Source organism: Tachypleus tridentatus, chromosome 5 (genome assembly GCF_004210375.1).
Source record: "Tachypleus tridentatus isolate NWPU-2018 chromosome 5, ASM421037v1, whole genome shotgun sequence".
Classification (NCBI taxonomy): Eukaryota; Metazoa; Arthropoda; class Merostomata; order Xiphosura; family Limulidae; genus Tachypleus; species Tachypleus tridentatus.
The window spans coordinates 26,581,855-26,604,580 of NC_134829.1; the positions used below are offsets into that span (position 1 = coordinate 26,581,855).

At 34.6% G+C, this 22,726-nt stretch overlaps 1 protein-coding gene across 1 annotated transcript; it reads left to right on the top strand.

The window, feature by feature from the left end:
* The first annotated feature begins 1,344 nt into the window (after positions 1 to 1,344).
* On the top strand, positions 1,345 to 22,152 carry LOC143250315 (cytochrome P450 1A1-like). Its single transcript, XM_076500767.1, has 10 exons — positions 1,345 to 1,501; positions 1,861 to 2,023; positions 8,035 to 8,214; positions 9,371 to 9,464; positions 11,992 to 12,081; positions 12,927 to 13,135; positions 16,163 to 16,288; positions 17,996 to 18,100; positions 19,070 to 19,201; positions 21,232 to 22,152. The coding sequence occupies exons 2-10, from the start codon at positions 1,867 to 1,869 to the stop codon at positions 21,591 to 21,593; spliced, it is 1,455 nt and encodes a 484-aa protein (XP_076356882.1). The 5' UTR covers positions 1,345 to 1,501; positions 1,861 to 1,866; the 3' UTR covers positions 21,594 to 22,152.
* Positions 22,153 to 22,726: the final 574 nt, after the last annotated feature.

Consider the following 22,726-nt stretch of genomic DNA (forward strand, 5'->3'; position numbering starts at 1 on the left):
TGGCCTTCAAAACTCCTGATTCTCGTAGGGTAGTTGTAAAGACGAATCCGGTCCTTTCATATATTTTTAGCTTCCTAATTGAACACTTACGTGAGTGTTATTAAGTTGAAAGGCAAATACGCGGCACAGCAAGAAAAAATGGGATTCTGTGATGAACCCTTTTAGGGATTTGAAAGTGTCCGAGATGAAGAAAAATAAACAAGTCATAATGAACATGTTAGTAAAACCCTCCAAATATTACTCCAGGGAAACTCTTCTAAATAATTTGTTTTCCCAAAAAACACACATTATTACACCCACAAGTATTAATTAAAGGAGTGAAGACAAGAAGCACCTGTACTTTTGTTGAGACATTTAACACTTCTATTGATAGTAGTCAAAAAATAAATTATAAAAAGGTTTGAGTCAAGGGCGACCCAGTAGTTGTTGTTGTCGTTCTTTGATTCTTCGGTTCACATCTTGGTGCTACAAGAAAAACCAAAATATACTCCAATTACGTTATAGGAATTACTCTAAGATTCTACAACTGGGTCTTACAAGAGTAGTCTAAAAACTGGGTGTGGATGATATTGACTTGCTGCCTCTTACTGGATATGAATTCACAATTTTGGACGGTTAGCTGTGTACGAAACTATAACAAGTGGTTTTATTAATAACCAAATTAGTTCCCATTGTTTCTTACAAAACGAGACAATACTTTGCATCGTCTAATAGGCTTTTGGGTCCGGCATGGCCAAGCGTGTTAAGGCGTTCGACTTGTAATCCGAGGGTCGCGGGTACGAATCCCGATCGCACCAAACATGCTCGCCCTTTCAGCCGTAGGGGCGTTATAAGTGTCGGTAAATCCCACTATTCGTTGGTAAAAGAGTAGCCCAAGAGTTGGTGGTGGGTGGTGATGACTAGCTGCCTTCCCCCTAGTCTTACACTGCTAAATTAGGGACGGCTAGCGCAGATAGCCCTCGAGTAGCTTTGCACGAAATTAAAAAAAACAAAACAAATAGGCTTTTTTTTATTAAAGCATTACACGTTGCACTAGTGTGTGTGGTTTATAGCAAATGCTTAATTCGTGTATATATTTATATTAGCAACAGAACTTTGCAAAAAAAAAACATACTAGTTGAAACGTCTGTTCAAATTCTGCTTTTTTATGAAGATAAATGGTAAGCGTTACATACTTATGATTAGTATGCTAAGAAACCATTACATTCAGAAATTTTTTACTTAGAATAAATTACTTCCAAGAGAATTTGATAACTATGTAAAGTGAAATCAATTGTTTAAAGCAAGTAAGAATGAAGTGAAAAAAAAAAACGGATTTGTAAGTGGCGCCACTTTCGACGTTTATTTACAATGAGAAGATAATTACATTGGCCTTTATATTGAGCACGTGACCAAACTGTGTAGCATTTCATGGACTATTACATGATTGATTTTACATACCAGCCTTGAGATCTTCACTGGATGTTTGGACACCACCAAGTGGCGTTGGATAGAATTAGAAGTAAGAATAATGTGATATCAATTCTAATTTTGATATTTTGTAACATATTTTTTGTTTTTACAAATCAATAGAAAAAAATAGAAATGTCAAAATCTTCTTACGTGTTATCGTGAATATTGTTTTATGTAACAAACATATAAACAGTTCTTACTGAATGGGCAAGTTATGAAAGTCGTAATAGAAGCACGAACAACTGGTATAATGATTCTGTGATAACTAAGTAACAATGTTCAGGGGTCGTCTACATAGTATATTTTAGTGTTAATGCTGACTATGAACATCACAATTTAAACCAGATTCGCCGTCATTTTAAATACAACATTCAACACTTTGAAAAAACACTTTTGTTGTTTTTTCAGTGAAAGATGTTTTCCCAGATATTGTCTAAACTACCTAATGACATGGGCTGGCTTCCCACGGCCCTTGTTGGTTTGTTGACCTTCATTGTGATAAGACACTTTGTGAAGAGAATGAAGTATCCGCCAGGACCTTTCCCGTTACCCATTGTGGGCAATTTGTTGGGTAAGTGTCTTTTATCAATGTAGGTACACATTTATAAAGAAATAAAAATAATCATTGCTTTTCATTCCTCATTTTGGGTAATTCGTTATGGGTCATCTGCTATGTATAGATCAATGCTTCTCAACTGGGTGACTGGTTAAGTTAACCCATGGGTTAATGAGATTAGAATCAGGTTAAATGATTATAATCAATTACACGACAAATTTAAGAACAAAGAGAAGTAATTAGTTGTTATTATTTATTCTAATTATAATCTGATTTATTTTATGATGTAGTCATTCTAGTTGTAGCTTGGTGTATAGTTAAATCAATATAAATAATTTTGGCTTTTCAATTCGGAACTTTCTTTTTCTCGAACTGGAGATTGTGAAAAACCTATAGTGGTAAATAATACTGGAGAAGGTTGAGAAACATTGACATGGAGTATTATAAATTTGTACTCAATGATAAAAAATATTTCACTCCTTATCGTGAGTAACCTGATACGTAACAAAGCGTAGTGTGGTAGGTAGTTATGAAAGATAAATTAGATTTCACTATTCGCCGGATATTTCACTCCTGATTGATCCCTCATGTTCAATTAAGGTAAAGAAAAATTCATATTGGTGAAAAAAATCATTGCATAACTAAAACATTTAAAACTTTTCTTGGTTTCTGTAATTTTATTACGAGATTTATGTATTTAATCAGAGTTATAACCAGTGGAAAACGATTATAGACACTATGTGGTGTAAACCGACTAATATTTTAGTCACCTAAGCATGCATGTACATTTCTATTAACAAACCAACAGTGATAAACTTATTACAGCAGATGATCAGCAAATATTTGGCAAATACGCACATGTTCTGTGAGTTATATTTGTAAAGAAATAACAACAACTTAGAAACTATTTTTATTTGTATTAGAGTTGAGAGTAATTAGAATTTTAACAAAAGATTTTCAACGCATTCCCAAGTAAATAATTGTTATAATAGTACACCTTAGTAGGATTTGCATAGGTGCCGATATACTAACCTGAATACCTTATTATCTAATATATACAGATTCGACTTTTGGAAAATGTTTGGATTTACGCTACTTTAATTGTGGTCTAACAGCTAGCGCCAACACAACCAGTTCACGAACTTTAACTTCTTCAGGACGTTAGAGACGTTCTAGCTGATAAAACATACAAGGTTTCACCTTCATCTTCTTCTGTAAATGTACAATAAAACAAAATAATATTAAACTACTACTTTGAAATACAAGTTTATTTTTTGTTTTTGAATTTCGCGCAAAGCTCCTCGAGGGTTATCTGCGCTATCCGTCCCTAATTTAGCAGTGTAAGACTAGAGGGAAGGCAGTTAGTCATCACTACCCATAGCCAACTCTTGGGCTACTCTTTTACCAACGAATAATGGGATTGACCGTCACATTATAACGCCCCCACGGATGAAAGGGTGAGCATGTTTGGTGCGACGGGGATTCGAACCCGCGACCCTCAGATTAGGAGTCGAACACCTTAACCCACCTGGCCATGCCGGGCCTTATATATAAGTAAATACAAATTTTAAAGATTGTTATCAGATGTAAAGATGATTTGTGCAAAACGAACAAAAGGAAAAAAGGAGATGATAATGTTATACCTTGTGCAAATTCCTTCTTCACTCCACGACCCTCCCATTATTGTAATTTCACAACGCAGGGGTGAGTGGGTGGAGGATGAATTTTCTCAGAGTATAACATTAGCACCTCTTTCTTGTTTTTGTTCTTTTTGTGCCAGACATTCCAACATCTAGGGCCCAACAGACGTTGGTAAAAGAGTTGTCTAAGAGTTGGAGGTGGGTGGTGATGACTAGCTGCCTTCCCTCCAGTCCTACACTGCTAAATTAGGAACGGCTAGCGCAGATAACCCTCGAGTAGCTTTGCGCAAAATTCAAAAAACAAAAACAAACAAAATATTCCAACATCAAATTAAAATATTTTAGAATTCTTATTTAATTGCTTGTATATATGTTATAGGTGGCGCTAGCCTAGCTACTGTATATTTTCAGCAAATACAAAATGGCGTATTGTAGTGCAGCACGCTAACCTCGAAATCTCTGCCTTTTAGAACGTCTGTTTGGTTTAAATAAAACTAATAATATGAAAAATAAGAGCACAAAATGGGCGAATTTCATTCTCCGTTTTCTTGCTCCTGACAAAAATTGGACGAACTTTAAAAGTAGTTTTGTGTATCAATGGTCAAGCGCTTTTGTTTGCGCGTGTTCTATAGCGTTGCCGTTCTCATACGCCATATACATATTGCCCCCCCCCCCAATATTTTCCCGTGCCGTATCTACATGGGCATCCACCACTGTTTCCCCAAATTAAGTTTGTGAAATCAATCCAAAATTCTCACATGCTACACATTGGCCGCCATTTTGTCCCTGTGCCATACCTACATGGAGATCCATCACTGTTTCCCCAAATTAACTTTGTGAAATCAGTCCAAAAATTTGAGTTCAATGAAGCTATGAAGCTGATGAATCAAACTGTACACGTTGGTTTCTTCAGCACTGAGAATAAGTAACAATACCTTGATAGTTTCTTCAGCACTGAGAATAACTAATAATACCTTGATAGTTTCTTCAGCACTGAGAATAACTAATAATACCTTGATAGTTTCTTCAGCACTGAGAATAACTAATAATACCTTGATAGTTTCTTCAGCACTGAGAATAACTAATAATACCTTGATAGTTTCTTCAGCACTGAGAATAACTAATAATACCTTGATAGTTTCTTCAGCACTGAGAATAACTAATAATAGTTTCGTCCTCAATGACACATGGGTTAAACTGTCACTTTAGAGACTCTTATGGCTCAGGTATGGCCATCCCTATTATAGAACTACTGATAAGATGAAGGACAACCAGCAAGCACCATCCGCAGCATGTTATACAGCTTTTCATAAATGAATAACGAGATTGCCTGTCACGTGATGCTCACACAGATGACAATGTGATATGTGTTTAATGTCATATCGCTCTTCTGACCTTGGACATTCCCTTTCGCAGCTCAGCATGCTAAACACTAGGACTCGCCCACCCTATCAAGAACGTGTTCTGATTCTAGATAGATATATATATCAACATACCCCTATTTACGTGATAACAAACAAACAAACAACGAGAACTTTATTCTTGCCATTTAACAGTTTCAGTTTTGTTCATTTGTTGTTGTTACAATAAACATTTACACTCGTTAGTGTGTACCCAATGAAACAGACTATCTTCAAGGTTGTTTATAAGTTACTCTTTTATCACTTATAGCTTCACCTTTTTTGTTGTGTGTGTGTATTAGGATTAGATTAGATACACTCACACATTCGTTTTAACAGTTCTGTCCTTGTACGAAGAACCTACCCGATTCTTGAAATACAGATCAGATGATAAGGCCAAACCCAAAGCAAAGAAAACAATTTCTATTTTGTTTGCTGTTTCTGAGATAAAAAATATATGCCGTGCTTGTACACAGATATCTATCTGATTGATCTCAGAACTGTAAAAAATAGTGAACTACCACTAAATTCTGATAATGCAATACAACTTCTTGTGTAAAACATGGACAGGTGTTATGAATGACAGAAACATTTTGCGCATGTGGCAACTTATTTATACGGTGTGGTTCATCAGAGTCTATATCCAGCGAGAGACCCTAAACTTTCAAATAGACATATTTGATACTATCCCAGCATAATTTCGTGTTGTATACTCGCTAACGTAGGCATTTTAAGTGTATCGCGAGTTGTTGCAATAATACTGGATTACGTCACATTCGGTTGATCTAAAGATGGAGCAGCCATCTTGGATGATTCATACTCGTAATTATTATTGCTTTATTGCGCTAAGACACGTCCTGGTATGTTGGGTAACCTCTTTATTAATAATTATTAATTCAACTGAAGCAATAAATCATATTAGGTCGTCTAATTCATATTAATAATGATATAAATTGTTTAATATACAAGACTATTTAGTGTAAATTATTTGTAATGACGAGCACCCCATTTGAAATAAAAATGTATTCTAGAGATAGCTGGTATGGGTATTAAACTTTAATTAAAATAAACTACAGAACAACGTTTCATAGAACCGACACACAATTCAAAACAGAAATCGACAGAAAAATCACCCATTATACATTTCTAGGGGCTCAGTACGTGAAACAAAACAAAAACTCAACATAATAAGAAACCAAATAAAGACAGCCATAAAACTATGTTCACCTGATAAAATTAACGAAGAAATCTACCAAATAAAACAACACTTTATCAACAAAAACCGTTGGAAAAAATTATACACACACACCTAGACCAACAACACAGTCAATAACAAACAAACAATAATAAATTCAGTAAACACTAAATTTATTCAAAAACCAGGTACAAAACTAAAGCCCATACTATGTAAAAACTACATTGACAAACATAACGCCAACATCATTTATAAGACACAGTGCAACAATTACACGACTTCTATATCGGAGAAGGGCCCGGCATGGCCAAGCGCGTAAGGCGCGCGACTCGTAATACGAGGGTCGCGGGTTCGTGCCCGCGTCGCGCTAAACATGTTCGCCCTCCCAGCCGTGGGGGCGTTATAATGTGACGGTCAATCCCACTTTTCGTTGGTAAAAGAGTAGCCCAAGAGTTGGCGGTGGGTGGTGATGACTAGCTGCCTTCCCTCTAGTCTTACACTGCTAAATTAGGGACGTCTAGCACAGATAGCCCTCGAGTAGCTTTGTGCGAAATTCCAAAACAAACAAACAAACAAAACTATATCGGAGAAACAACCTGTTGGCATGACATCACCAGCGACAGCACTCACTAATTGTATGACAAATTTATAGTGATTGATCAAGAAATCGTGGAGAGGATCTTATGAAATCTTCATAAATTTAACTATTATGGACGAGCTGCTTCAAGAGAAATTTCTGATCACAGCTATAGAGAGTTTTCACGGATATGGATGGGTAAAACAGATAGCTGACTAGCTACTGTACTTCTGGAAGTCGATAATATTTATTGATGGATGTCAACAGAACAGATAAAATGGGTAGAAGTCCTTCAAGTCTACGACCAGAGACCATATATATGTGGAGGCTGTCATGTCATGGTACGTCAGCAATACTTACCTTGTGTTCATTAGAAGTCAAATTCCTTTCAGCCAATTACCTTCCATGATATACCACGATCGTGTTCATTAGAAGTCAAATTCCTTTCAGCCAATTACCTTCCATGATCGTGTTCATTATGATAAACACATTCTTTAGAGGGACAGAGGAACTTGGCGCACTTCCCAACCTATCACTGCATAAAAGGTACAACAGAGCCTCCTGCTTTTACCTCTGGATTCAAAAAGCCGAGATAAGAACTATGTTCAATAGTCTTAGGAACTGTACGATGGGAGCCTGCAACTAATCTGTTTACGTCCAGGTATTGCGAAACAACTTAATACAACAATCACCCACATATAGAGAACTTTATCAACATAATCCGTAATACAGACTAGGCTCCACCAGGTACAAGAGGAGGAAGTACCAGATGATGAACCGTTTGTTCCACGTCTTTACCATTACAACATATGTGTCTTGATAAATATCATTCTCCACGAAATAGCTCTGCTCACGTTGTTCCGGTATAGATTCTTACAAACTTTACGCTAATCAAATACATAGTTATGTATGTATAAAGAACTAAATGCAGTTTTATTGCTACACGATAGTTGTCTGTCACATCCATACATTATTATCTAAACATTGTTCAATTGTATTAATTGAAGTTGAGCATTTGTTATTGAGAAACATAGGGCCTTGTTTTTGTGGGAAAAATCTAATGCCCAAAAGGTAATTACAATGCTATGCAATACTAATAATAAACAGTTACTTAGACTATCTTTCTTATATTCATGTAAAATACTAATAAGTGAAGAAATACTTAGACTATTGTTCTCGTACTCACTTAAAAATCGTTACTGTTTAATTCGCAGCATTCAGAGATGACACACCACAGTTCATCAAAATGATCGAATGGCAGAAGAAGTTTGGTCCTGTGTTCACATTGTGGTTTGGCAGTCGCCCTGTTATCGTTGTTAACAATTGGGATGCTACACGTGAAGCCCTCACTATAAGGAAAAATGACGTCATCGGGAGAAATAAAACAATAATGGGTAAGTCTGAAGATGATATAATTGGTTAACCTTAATGCTCGAAATCAGAACTCTACACGTAACTTTGCTGCTTGTTAACAGAAGTTTATAAACAGACAGCACATTGCTTCACTGCCTTATAGAAATAACTTCACGTAGTTCTCTTGTTTAATGCAATGTAAAACTGCTGCAAGTGGTTTAATGTACAAAATGTATTAAAATCTGTAACTAAAGCTACTGTTTGATGTGAAATATTGTATAAAATTCCTCACACAATTCTACTGTTGATTACCCAGGTTATGCGAAAACGTTGTACCCAGCTCTACAGCTTAATATCAAGAAACACCGAACATTCAGAGATATATTTACAGGTCATGGTGATGCATTTAGATTAGCAACAGTGTTGGCGATTCTAGATCAAGAGGTCAGGTGATAAACACGCGTGTGTTATGTCCACGCTACTCTCCCTGAGTGCAACTCCAATAGACTTTTGTGGCTCTGGTATTGATAGGTGTGCGTTCAGAAGTCGTTTATTCAATACCTAAGTCAGTTTAGGTAAAGTTGCATAAGAGATGTGAGGCACATTGACGTAGCTTTAATCCGAATAAGCCTAATCTCAGGGAACGATCTCTATAGACGATTATAAAGAAACAGAGAGAGTGTAATATCCAGTTATAATTGTGTCTTCAGTAGTAAGCTGTCATCTCACCATAGCTTCATAACACTACTCCTTAGTGTCAAATGTGCCTAAAACTTTGCCATACTAATAAATGATGACCGATAAAGGAGAAAATGTTACATGTTTCTTTTACATCACTAATGTCTGACAAATACTGAAATGTCCAAGATAGCGATAACACTAATTTGTAAACTAGAAAAGTGCAAGAATTAAAGTAGGTCAGTTTTTATTTACTTGAAGTTGCATCTTTTAAAAGTTTACAGGTTAAATAATCAACGAAGATAAAATTACACAGAATAATCTGACATACTTAAAGACATATAACTTTCCACTTTAGGGGTATTCTTAATTCTCTGTGTACTAAGATGATGAAAGTTCGTACACCTGGGAACTTTATCATTAACTGTTTATGGTTTTGGTTTTGTTTTATAATTATAGGAAGTGTTTAGTTTTGTTAAGAACCTATGTAGTTTATATCGTCAAATTTTTGTGGGATAGGTGAAATGTTCAAGCAGGAAAATGAAGACATTATGTTTGCTGATTATTCTCCAGAATGGGAAGTTTTACGAAAGATTGCGCACTCAGCTGTCAGGTGAGTTGACGTTAGAGTAGAAAACAAGTCTGTTAACGAATTGTAAATATTAATTTTGTTGTGTATTAAAAACCTAAATAAGCATCAAGCAAAATGTGAATCATGTACATTATTTTAAACAGAAATCACAAAAATTCCGATTTGAGAAATAAAAATGGCTTTTTGTATTTTCGAAACAAAAGTTTGTGAAGTTGCTATACAGCAGTTCTAAGGAAGCTTAACAACAATTAAATATACCTATCACTTCCAAGAAGGCTTAACAACATTAAAATATAACTATCAGTTCCGAGGAGACTTAACAACAATTAAATGTACCAATCAGTTTCAAGACAGTTCAACAATAATTAAATGTAACTCTCAGTTCCAAGGAAGTTCACAACATTAAAATGTAACTATTTTAAAACATCCCAATGTACTGATCAAACTTCTTTGTTATCCATAAGTACTTCTTTAGCTGTCCCAAGGGGAGGGGTCTTTACTCGAAAACATAATCTAATAGAAAATACGCAGATTCAAACATAGCGTTCCGATATATCCAGTGCGAAAGGCGAGTCAAGAACAGAAAATACGATACAAGATTTGGGTTCGACTAGCTTTAAAACCTATTTTTTATTCCAAACATACATGAATGCCCTTCCAGGTACGTTGTAGCCCACTATTGTAAGAGAGCTTCATCACAGAGGTAACGACAGTCTTGGGGTATCCTAGTTTGATCTCGCAAGTTTCAAAATTGTGAGTTAAGTTCTCGGTCGAATAAATATACAAACTGAATTAATGCAAAGATGTTCACTTACAGGAATAGCAGTAACAGCACCTCAATTCACACTAGAGGGCAGTCTAAAATATACGATCAAAAAGATCACTTCCACGTGAGTGTAAGAACGTCATTACCATAAATGAAATAATAATTTCTACTGTTTTTATATAACTTGGTTTACCACTAAAAGCAATCATCTATATAAAAGGCGTGACATTGTAGTTTATTATTTACATGGTATTATCAACTGAACTCTCAACTTTGTGATAACATTGTAGTTTATTATTTACATGGTATTATCAATTGAACTCTCAACTTTGTGATATTATAACCAACATGAGCATCATGTCACAAAGTAAAAACGGATTTTTTTTTCCTTTGTGTAGTAATAGTAGTACGGACTAGTGAATAATTCACGGTGCTGGTAGAGTGCTATATGGAAACCAACACTTCATGTTGGATTGGTGTTTTAAAAATAGCTGTAATTTATACAGGCCATCTAATAACTAGGACATCACGAATTACATAAAGCATTTAAGAGATCGTCCCATACATTTTAACGTTGAAAGAGTGCATCCTCAATATGAAATGCAGGTATGGTTATTACAGGTGTTAACTGTGATTTACCGGACTCTAAACAAAATAATAATGGCGTACACAGTCGTGTGCAGGACAATGTGCAATCACGCAAGAGTTCCAGCGAGTCTGTACACTCAAGTGTGCTAGACCTAAACAAACGAAATAGCAGTCTCAACCAACCTACGATTGATTACGTTACAAAATACAATAATCTCACACAACAGATCCTAAAACATTAAAGAAATGTGTGTGCATCTTTAGAGCAAAGCAACACTAGGCTATCTGTTGTGTACGCCGCAGGGAATCGAACGCCGGATTTTAGATTGTAAGTCCATACACACACCGCTGTTACATCGGGAGACATTAAATAAATAAATAATCAAATTATATGTTTGTTTTATTTCATGGGAATAAAAAGGTACTAGTTTGTACTTTATGTCAACGAATACTTCTCCCACTGTAAAATAAAATGAATTGCCTCGTGTGACGTCAAGAGTGTCAGTGTGAAAGAGTTTATATATTACCGAGAGATATCGGCAGTCTTCGTCAATCGAAGTGTAACTCCAAAGTGTACAAAGCAAACAAACCGCCTTAAAGTACATAACTGTAATTTAAAGTTACATTCGATATATGTGTAGAAAATTTGAAGGCAGTGCCTTCAGAACTGACAAATTCTTTACACGTACAGTTCAGTGTTATAGTTAGATAAGACGTTGACGTAATTCGTACTTGTTATATTTAATTGTAGAAAAACATAAAACAAATATGTTAACTTTATTGAAAGATTAATCAGTGCAATTCAACTATGGCGTAAAATTCAAAGTTTTAGAGAAAACTATATGTTTAGGTGTGATTAATGCGCATTTTTCACGCACAATGTCATTACCTACACATCTTATGATTAGGAACAGTAGCATTTTGTTGTAAATAGGTTATGTTTAGATGAGTTCGGAAGCTGCTTTCTAGGTGGTCTCATGTTATAGATATAATATTCACGTTGGAGAATATATATATATATATACATATATACAATATTCTTTCACAGTAATTATCTATAGCTTCTAATCCAGCGAAGAAAGAACTCACAGAAAACTGGTTGTTAACGTGAATCCATACAATCTATGACTTCATTCTTTATCTTAATATCAACATGGATGTCAGCTGTTTATTGTTTGAATATTCACTCACTAGGAAATACGCCATAAGTGAAGAACTAGCTGAACTTGTACGAGATGTTGTGGACTCCAGCGTTCGTAAGATGCTTGAAGGAAAAAGTGCCTTTTGACCCTACCCTTCACATCTACTTACTGGTTTATAACATCATAGCTTCCTCAGCGTTTAGGAAAAGGTAAGACGATAAGAAATCTACATCTTTAAAGCCAATCCAGGTTCCTTGAAGTCAGTATTTCCACTGCGTAATGAACGTAATATATTTATTTGTTTGTTCTCAATTATAAAGCTACACAGTAGGTTATCTGTGTCCTGTCGTAGAGTGGAGAGGAGGGGACAGTAGTTTATACATTTAAAGAAATATCACAACTATTAGTAAAAACATAATAATTAAAACATTTTGTAAGAAAAGTAGACAAATCTTTAGCTGGACTTCACATTGCTGTATAAACTTTACAATACATTGCTGTATAAATCATTTTTAAAGTTCTTAGTTTAATATATTTTTTGCATTTCTTTTGTTTGTTTAGCAGCCTTATTAGAACAAAAATAGTTCCAACCTTAATTCAACAAGATGCAAAAATGTCTTCAGTATTTTCCGACTACATAAAATCCAAGAAAACTTCTAAAGTGGTGAATATCCAGTTCTGCAGATTCTATTCATATGATGGTAAGACATAGCTTCGTGGTTTGTGTGTCTGGGTGTGAATCTAAGAACAAGTGGTTCGCAACCCATTGTTTCGAAACGCGTTTCGCACTTTCCGATTAGAGATGCGCTATATAAGTGATGATGAATTTGGCCAGACAATAATATCTCAAGAGTTGGTACAGGATGCTATTGGCTAGTGGCTTTACGTTTAGTCTGTCAGTTTAAAACTAAAGATGTCTACGCTCAGCCCCTGTGTAGATTTGTTCGAATTTCTAAATGAAACAATCTCTACTTCTGATCGTTTTAGGTATGAAGAAACTGATCAAGACTTTATAAAATTAAAAGAACCAAATGAATTAATTTTGATTGAGTTCGGTGGCGGTATTCCAGGGGATCTTATTCCACTCCTGAGGATTTTCACCTTCCATAAAGAATGGAAAATTAAGAAAGCCATGGATGAATACAATACTGTTTTGAAAAGAGAATTTGTGGAACATAAGAAATCGTATAAAACAGGTAAGTTACTTATTATGTCTTAATAAGAATCCTCTCTGAGGTTCGTGTTACACACCAATTAAGTTTAAAAAGATTTAGAGTTCCACCCACAATCAAGTACAGGAATCATACAAAATCAGTACAATTCTGTGTTTGTATATATGTAGTTTATTAAAAAGTTAGTTTAACTTGTTTTTAATATGTCTTCTGAATAACTTAATCATGGAAGCCTTAGTTTTCAGATATTTTAAAATTCGGAGTTTTGTCAGTTATGGAGTAAAAAGTCGCTGGAGTTTCTTCATTTTCCCCACTTTCTTTTATTGATTCCAATGAGAAATAAAAACAAAAGAATGTATTTCAATAAACATTTCTCGCTGAGGTGTTCACGAAATTGAACAACGTGTTTCATGAATTAATTTGTTAGTACTTTCAAAACTTAATGTTTAGGTCCACATTCAGGTAGGTTTTGAATGTTTATCTATGTTATTATCATAAGTATACTGTTGTAGGAATAATGAGTAAAAAAGATACGGTTTCATATAACTACTACAGCGGTTACCTTTAGGAAGATAACATCTCTTTAAAATTTGTTGTAGGGATAATGTTAACAAATGTACGGTTTCAACAGGCAACTAAAGCAGTTACCGTCGGAAAAACAACTACAATTTGGCTGTTTAATTTATGTTAACACACACATTTATCAGATTGTCTCAGCGGCTACTTCGCAACTTTAGAATGCACTTCTAGTTAATGTTTTATTATCATAGTATTATGATACAGGTTCACTTTGAACCATACAAAAATAAAGCGTGCAGAAGATGTTATGTGTTTATTTTGATCTGATTTCATAGTCTTTTTATTGCATACACAGAGAATAACATCTGGTGTTATTACTCGGTGTTATGATCCTTACACAGTGTTATGTTATTATTCGCTGTCATAATCGTCAGTGAACTGTGTGTTATTACTCATTTTTATGATCGTAACAAAGCGATCTTTATACTGAGGTTTGAAAATGAATCGTCGTGCTGAAAGCTAACATTATTTATATACGATGGCTGTTCAAAAATTACGCGGACTGTTTGAATTGCGCGGCTCCAGTTGGTTCCAGGGGAATCCGCTTGGTGTCGCTAGGTTTGCACAGATCAACTGATTACGACGCCATTTCCCGATTGCAGATATCTTCATTTGTGTATTAGCTACGCGGTTTTAAGTGAAGTGCAATTTTTTCGTTTGACGGATTTCAGAATGAATGACCTGAAGGACTTGCTGTGAAATTTTGTGTTAAACTTGGAAAATCTGCGACTGAAACGCTGTACAACCAGATAACTACAGCAACACAAAGTATGTCGCATATTCGACCTCTCATATTACTATCTCATTAGAAAGATGTTAACAGTTACAAAACCAAGAAGTGCTATGTCAGCCTGTAATAGTAACAGTTTATTACTTCTATAACGTTATTTTCATTAGTATAAATGTTTAATGCATTCTGAAATATTTTGTTTCAAAGATTATTTTGGGACAATTACTATGCCAGCCCATCATTTTACATAATTATTAATTGTGGTTACACATAAAAACATAGTGACCTACAAATGTTAAGTTTCCGCATGTTTTAACTTACTAAATAAGGCTTCCACTCAACATGAATGTATTATGTAGAAAAAAAGCTTAGCATGTCTTTGATTTGTGAAATAATAAAATCCTCGGTAAAATTATGTAGAGTTAAAAAATAGAGGGGGCAAACATCTGAAGCTCCGGTTCCCGTCTTTTACATAAAATAACACTAACAAATAAACTATTAGAAAATCAACTGTTAAACTGTAAATAATGACTAGGGGCTTTATTTTTAATTATTTAATCGACCTTTTTAGTTGGTTGAATTGGGATATCAGTTAACATATTTAACTTAATTATGTTTCGTTTCACGATTATTGAAAGAAATAAAGTCATTAACATACCTAAAAGTAAGGCTTTAATTTTACTACTTAAAAACACTGAGCAAACATCAAATATCAAAGAAAAATACAATTTAAACATTTGCAACATTAGTCTAATAACTGACATCTGTAGGTATGCTACTTAAACATTGGAAACAAAGTTCAAGAAATGTTGCACACACATGCAACTGAAGTTCAAGAAATTTTATACATACATACAAACTGAAGTTCAAGAAATGTTACACACATACAAACTAAAGTTCAAAAAATGTTACACACACATAAAAACTGAAGTACAAGAAATGTTACACACACATTCAATTGAAGTTCAAGAAATGTTACACACACACATTCAATTGAAGTTCAAGAAATGTTACACACACACATTCAATTGAAGTTCAAGAAATGTTACACACACACATTCAATTGAAGTTCAAGAAATGTTACACACACATGCAACTGAAGTTCAAGGAATGTTACACACACATGCATCTGAAGTTCAAGGAATGTTATACACACATGCAACTGAAGTTCAAGGAATGTTACACACACATGCAAACTGAAGTTCAAGGAATGTTACACACACATGCAACTGATGTTCAAGAAATGTTACACACACATGCAACTGATGTTCAAGAAATGTTACACACACATGCAACTGATGTTCAAGAAATGTTACACACACACATTCAACTGAAGTTCAAGAAATGTTACACACACACATTCAATTGAAGTTCAAGAAGTGTTACACACATACAAATTGAAATTCAAGAAGTGTTACACACATACAAATTGAAATTCAAGAAATGTTACACACACACATACAAATTGAAATTCAAGAAGTGTTACACACATACAAACTGAAGTTGAAGAAATGCTACACACACACATTCAATTGAAGTTCAAGAAATGTTCGATGAAGATAACTATGTGATAATTGAATTTTGAAATGTTCGATGCATAAGCTGTAATGAACCTTTTATCTTTTACATGAATTACATACTAATATTGTACACTGTTGCTTTGTTCAAGAACACCTACAGTAGTTCTGTATAGTTCAATTTCCTGATCTTCAGTATACATATATTGTGTTCTGATCCACCAGACACTGTGCGAGATTTCACAGACGCTGTTCTGGCTGCAAAAGAAGAAGCAGAGAAGGAAGGAAAAAGTAGTGTTGAATACTTGAAGGATGGAAACCTAATCCAAGTCATCTCTGATCTTTTTGTAGGTAAGAGTAGACAATGATGATTCCTATTGAAACCTACAGCTAATGTATAAAGTTTGGACGCAGTTTTTTTTACTTATTGTGGGGGACAGGTCCCCCTCTTACCCTCTACAGTCTGATGTTCCTGGACAATGCGTAAATAAAAAAAATGTTGACAAATTTAGTTTGTTTTATAAATTGTTAGAACTAAATCGGATACAAACATTGTTTGGTGATTAACATAGTCTATAAAGAAAATAGCTGATTACAGCAGTCTTTCGTGGTGCTGTTGTTATCGTAAGAAATAAAAAACACAAAACATATATTGTTTGCTTGTTTTTTTACTTCGTGTAAAAGTACACGAGGGCTATCTGCGCTAGCCGTCCCAAATTAAGTAGTATAAGAATTGAGGGATGTCAGCTAGTTGTCACCACACACCGCCAACTCTTGGGCTACTCTTTTACCAATGAATAGTGGTATTGACCATCACATTATAACATTCACACGGCTGAAAGAGCAAGCATGTTTGGTGTGATAAGGATTCGAACCAGATACCCTCAGATTACCAGTCTAGTGCCCTAACAACCTGGCCATGCTGGGCTCATATATATATATATAAATAACGAGTAACATCAATAAAGTTAGAATCTAAAATAAAAGTATATACTTCACTATCTATAGGGTAATGCATGTTTTATGAGTCAAAAATGTGTATATACTACCATATTAGTTTGATCTTCTGTATAAGGTTGTTTTGAGATTACCCAAAGAATGTAACAGTTGTCTAGTAATGAAAATGATGAAAGACGAACACGCATTTTTAGGAGAGTATCTGATGTCACACACATCTTTATATACCGTATTTTCTGGCATTGTTTTACCACCAAAAGAAGTTTGCAAAATTGAAGGTTACGTTGCTCATAAACCTGAACCTAAGCCTAGTGGAAGCGTTTCGATACTAGACAGTAATCCAAACCCCTTTACAATATGACCCAGAATGAAATGTATAAGTTACTTAGTATTAAATAACAAATAAATAAACAAAAACATGTCACTGTACACATGATGCTGTAATACCGGCACTCTTTTTAACTCCCTAGCGGTAAAATAAGATATACACTTTTAAAGGTAGATATTACAAGCACACAGCTCGCATAAAACGAGAAGTGGACAAGAGGATTTATGTTCCACAAGTCACTAAACAATCCATGAAACATTTGTTTTGGAATTTCGCACAAAGCTACTCGAGGGCTATCTGTGCTAGCCGTCCCTAATTTAGCAGTGTAAGACTAGAGGGAAGGCAGCTAGTCATCACCACCCACCGCCAACTCTTGGGCTACTCTTTTACCAACTAATAGTGGGATTGACCGTCATATTATAACGCCCCCACGGCTGGGAGGGCGAGCATGTTTGGCGCGACGCGGGCGCGAACCCGCGACCCTCGGATTACGAGTCGCACGCCTTACGCGCTAGGCCATGCCAGGCCCCTCCATGAAACATCTTGTTAAGATTGGTGGAAGTGCTGTGACCTTATTCTGATGTTTATGTTTTAAAAAAATTGGGTAATCAAAATGAGGGTGCGTCAACGCCGGGAAAAACAATATATGTATGTATGTATAAAAATACAAAAGTTAGCTTATTTGAAGAGTATATACTTTTTAATCTCAGGTTTTATTTACTTTTAGAATAACGGGGTTTAAATAAGATCTTTTTTTATTATTTCATATTCAGCTGGAACAGACACTTCTCAGTTGATGTTGCGTTGGATGATCCTATTGCTAGGCAACTATCCGAATATCCAGAAACAAATGTATGAGGAAATTGAGAGTGCTTTAGGTAAGATAACATGAACAGTTTTTATTCTGACCTATTTTTGTTTGTTAAATAAGTTGTTTTTTTGAAAACGTAATGTTTTTTATGTTAAGCAGAAAGATGAGAAATAGATTATTTGGGCTCTGCCCAACGCGGGTATCGAAACAAGATGTTTAGCCTTCTAAACTACCAGACTTACCGCCGAGTCTCATAACTGCCAGGTTGAGATATTTTTACATAATTAACGATGAACGGCTTTATATACATTTGCATAATTCACAGGAACTTAAACAGACTCCATGTAAGAAATTTCTTCAGTTGAAATTGATATTTTCAGTTTCAATCAGTTTTCATAAACAAAATCAGGGTACATACATTTGTTTTTCTCACTTGCAACGACAGAAGCCAAAATGTTTATTTTCTATCAAAGTGTATCTTAGCTGCTTGCAGTAAACGTTCTCAAGGAGAAACATTAAGTAGACACAGCATTTAATCGAACCATCAACGTCTAGCTGTTAGTATATGTTAATACTCTACTTGTATATAAGATATCACTGAATGGGTTTAAAGTTCTCTGTGATTAAAAAAAAAAAACACAGCACAATGGGCTTTCTATGCTCTGTCCACTACGGGTGTGGAAACCCTGTTCCTAGCTTAGCAATCCTGCGGACATTTCTCTGTGCTACTTAGTTCTCCAGCTATTGTACATTGCATTTACCATTAAAGTGCCACCTCTTGGTAGTTTAGCAAATGTTCAAAAAATGTTGCACGATCTCCATACTGAAAGTTCAATAGATAGCGTTTATTACTTTTTATTTTTAAGATGACTATTTTATTTTTAATTTACTAAAACATTTAGTGTGCCTTATAAAACGTATTGATATCTGTATTAGTTTCATTATATAATGAAATTTTAACATAACTTATACAAGAACGCGGGTCCGATATTTTGAAAATTAAAAGATAACATACAAACCTATCTTTCCTATTTAGGTAACCGTGCTCCTGTCCAGGAAGACAAACATCTGTGTCCATACACTAGTGCTTTCATTATGGAATCCTTGCGTTTCGGAACAGTGGCTCCTTTCGGTCTTGATCACAGAACTACGGTGGACACTGAAATAAGTATTTCACTTTTACCAAACCACTTCCAACATATTATGTCAGAAATAAAGATATCATTATAATTCTAAAATACACCGAATAATACGTCTTTGTGGGAATACATTGTATCCGTTGGAGTTCAATGTATCAGAATATAGACACATAATGAAGTTATGGGTAAAGTAAATGCTCACATGTTAAATCTATTGTTTTATTTAGATTAGTGCATTCATATTTGTGATGCAGGACCTAGTGGTTAGAGCGCTCGGATCACAATCTAATGGTTGCGGGTTCGAATTCCATCACCAAACAAGCATATCCCTTTAGTGCTGCTGTCAGGGCCAGCCACCCAGCAGTAAAGCATCTTTACTAATGCGAATCGACGAAGTGTCCATTTCCAAAACTAGTTGGACGAAAATCGAATGACTAAAGAGTGTTTTTCTTATAGCAAAGACACATCAGGCTATCTGCTGTGTCCACATAGGGAATAGAACCCCTGATTTTTGCGTTGTAATGAATAGGTTCATGTGAACGTTGCACTTATTTCTGCTTATATGTTGTTAACATTGTATAATTTATTTGACACGCAAAATTTCAACTGTCAAAATATATCGATTGGATCATTCTAAATATCAATCGTCAAACATTTCAATTGTCGTTTAGTTTACAGAACGGTACAGCCAATGTCTTGAAATCGGTTTGTAGCATATGATGGACAGCAGTGCCACCTAGTTATAAATTAATATTAAGTGAAGCAACGTTTTGCTATTGAGTTAAACGTTCTTTATTTGAATATTTTAAACATATAAAACATTACTTGAGTAGATGAATTTCCTTTTCTTTGTTGTTGTTTTTTTCGTATAAGTACATTTCCTTATTTTCTTCAATTTTTGAACTTTTATTCCTTATTGTTACAAGTATCTTTAAGTATGTTTATTCACTTCAGAAACGTATTCGAGATCTGACATGGCCGAGTGGTTAGGGACGCTCAATTTGTAATCTCAGTATCGCGGATTTGAAACCCTGTCGCATCAAACGTGCTCGCCATTTCAGCAGTGGGAACGTTATAATATGACGGTCAATCCCATTATTCGTTGGTAAAAGAGTAGCCCAAGGATGGCAGGGGATAGTGATGACTAGCTGCCTTCCTTCTAGTCATACACTCCTAAATTAAGGACGGCTAGCACAGATAGCCCTCGAGTAGCTTTGTCCGAAATTCACAAATAGACATTAGATAAAAACGTTCTATGTAGACTATAGATTACCTATGGCTTTTGTTCTTGGTAGCCATTATAATGAAAAATCAAGCTTTCATGCATTTCTTATACTTAAATAGAATTGTTTAAAAGCGAATGAGGGTTTCAGTTCATACACACGTGTATAAATTTAACTGAATATTTACGCTATTAACACATAACATCGTCTGGTCAATTGCATTTCCATCTACTGCAATGGTCTCTATTCAGTCTTTTTTTCCAACTTCTAATGTATGTTCCATATACATATTTTCATGCCACGACAAGCGAAGTAACTATAGTAACCCTTCACACGTCTCCACCCGTTGTGAAACATATCCATAAAGAGAAGTACAACAAAACAGAACGAGTCCAGTTTTCAGTGTCAGAAGTCATGTTCAATTCGTTCTACACTTAACTGTTATAACTGGACGTTTTGCTGTTAATCAGGGTTGAAACATTAGATTTATTGACATCACTACACTGAAACAGTTTCATTTTGTGCGTTTTAATCGCACAATACGTTTTTGCAGATACATATGTAATTTGTAACATTAAAAATATATATCTCAGTTCAGATTGAATATAAACGAACATTTTTTTTTATCCAAAGTTTTATTTTACTTTGTTTTTGCTAATAAAACGTAAAAGTTGTGTGAATCAGGATATCCGAACTTTTGGAAAAGCTCTTTATTTAATGGATTTCACTATTTCTATGATTACATAATACATAAAGCACTTATCGGTTTATGTCATATTCTCTTTACTTTTCTATTGTGCTTTACGCGGTAACTGTGGAACTTCTCTTGTTTCTAGATGGTTACAAGATACCCAAAGATACGATGGTTCTGTTCAATTTCTGGGCACAAAACAGAGACGCCAAATATTGGAAAGATCCCGACATTTTCAACCCAGACCGTTTCTTAACAAACAACAAACTAAGAAACGAGCGTATCAATAGCTACGTTCCGTTTGGACAAGGGCGTAGAATGTGTTTGGGAGAAAAACTGGCCATGGCTAATCTATTTCTTATTATCGTTCGTCTTCTCCAACAGTGTCAGATATCCCTTCCAGATGGCGCTGAATCTGCACGTTTAGACCCACAGCCCGTCTCTTTTGCTGGAGTTCCCTTTCTTTATAAAATTGTGGTTAAGCCTAGAAACGAAGTAGTTACGTAAATACAAGATTCATGACATACATTTCCTTAATAAAAAAAAAAAGTCAAACGTAATCATTTGTTCTTCTGGTGTAAATCCTCTTTCCTTCTACCAATACCAGTTACTAAAATACACAAAGATAAATCTATATCTTAGTTTTATTTATAACTAAATCTACAGTTCAATGTTATCTTGTTTCTAGCACTGTATTAGGAGTTTAGAAAGTTTAATAATAATCCTTCATGATGAGATTTGTTTTAAATTTGTTCTCTGTCGAAATATTTGTTTCTCAAGATGAATATTAAATTACACAAAGACTATTATTCCCGTGCAGCTGACACTAGATATATATAATAGTTTTAAGTTTTAATTTCTTATAAACATTTCAAATTGTGTAATACGTTTAACACTCCTTCGAAAATTTATTAGCTTGAAAGTAATTTGAAAAGTTTTAAGCAGCTTCGAAAATGAATATGAAATATTTTCATATCATTGTTATGTAATATTATTAAGATCAGGAAATATGTAGACCAACATTCGCTTTCAATGCAATAAACGACGTTAAAATCTATAAAATAAACCATGCATTTTTTTATTTGTTTGTTGTTAAGTTCAACTCCACACAAGGAGATGACTGTTACTCTGTCCACTGTGATATTTGAAACCTGATTTTTTTTTTTTTTTTGCGTTATAACTCCTGAGACATACCACTAATTTACAGGGAACGTTAAACTGTGAAGTTTTGGAAAATACACATGATATGATGTTACACAAACCAGTAAAAACTTGTTAAAATTTCATACACTATAAAAAGCATCCTGTTGTAAATTAACACAACTTTGTGTTATTGTACAATACAAATAGTCTAAACACAAACTTGTGCGACATTAAACATAAATGATTATGGTAGTTACAAGAACATTTGCTATACAAAGCATATGGTCTAAATAGTTAGCAAAACACTGAAGAAACGAAATTATGACGTAATACACATTTCACATGCATATGCAAATTAATGTCTAACTGTGGTTTTATTGATTAAAGGTCAATTGAATAATTAGATGTAAATGATACATATGTTGATAATATTGAATTAAGGATTTGTTAATTAAAGTCTTAACTAATACACAAATAATATTGAATATTCGCACTTT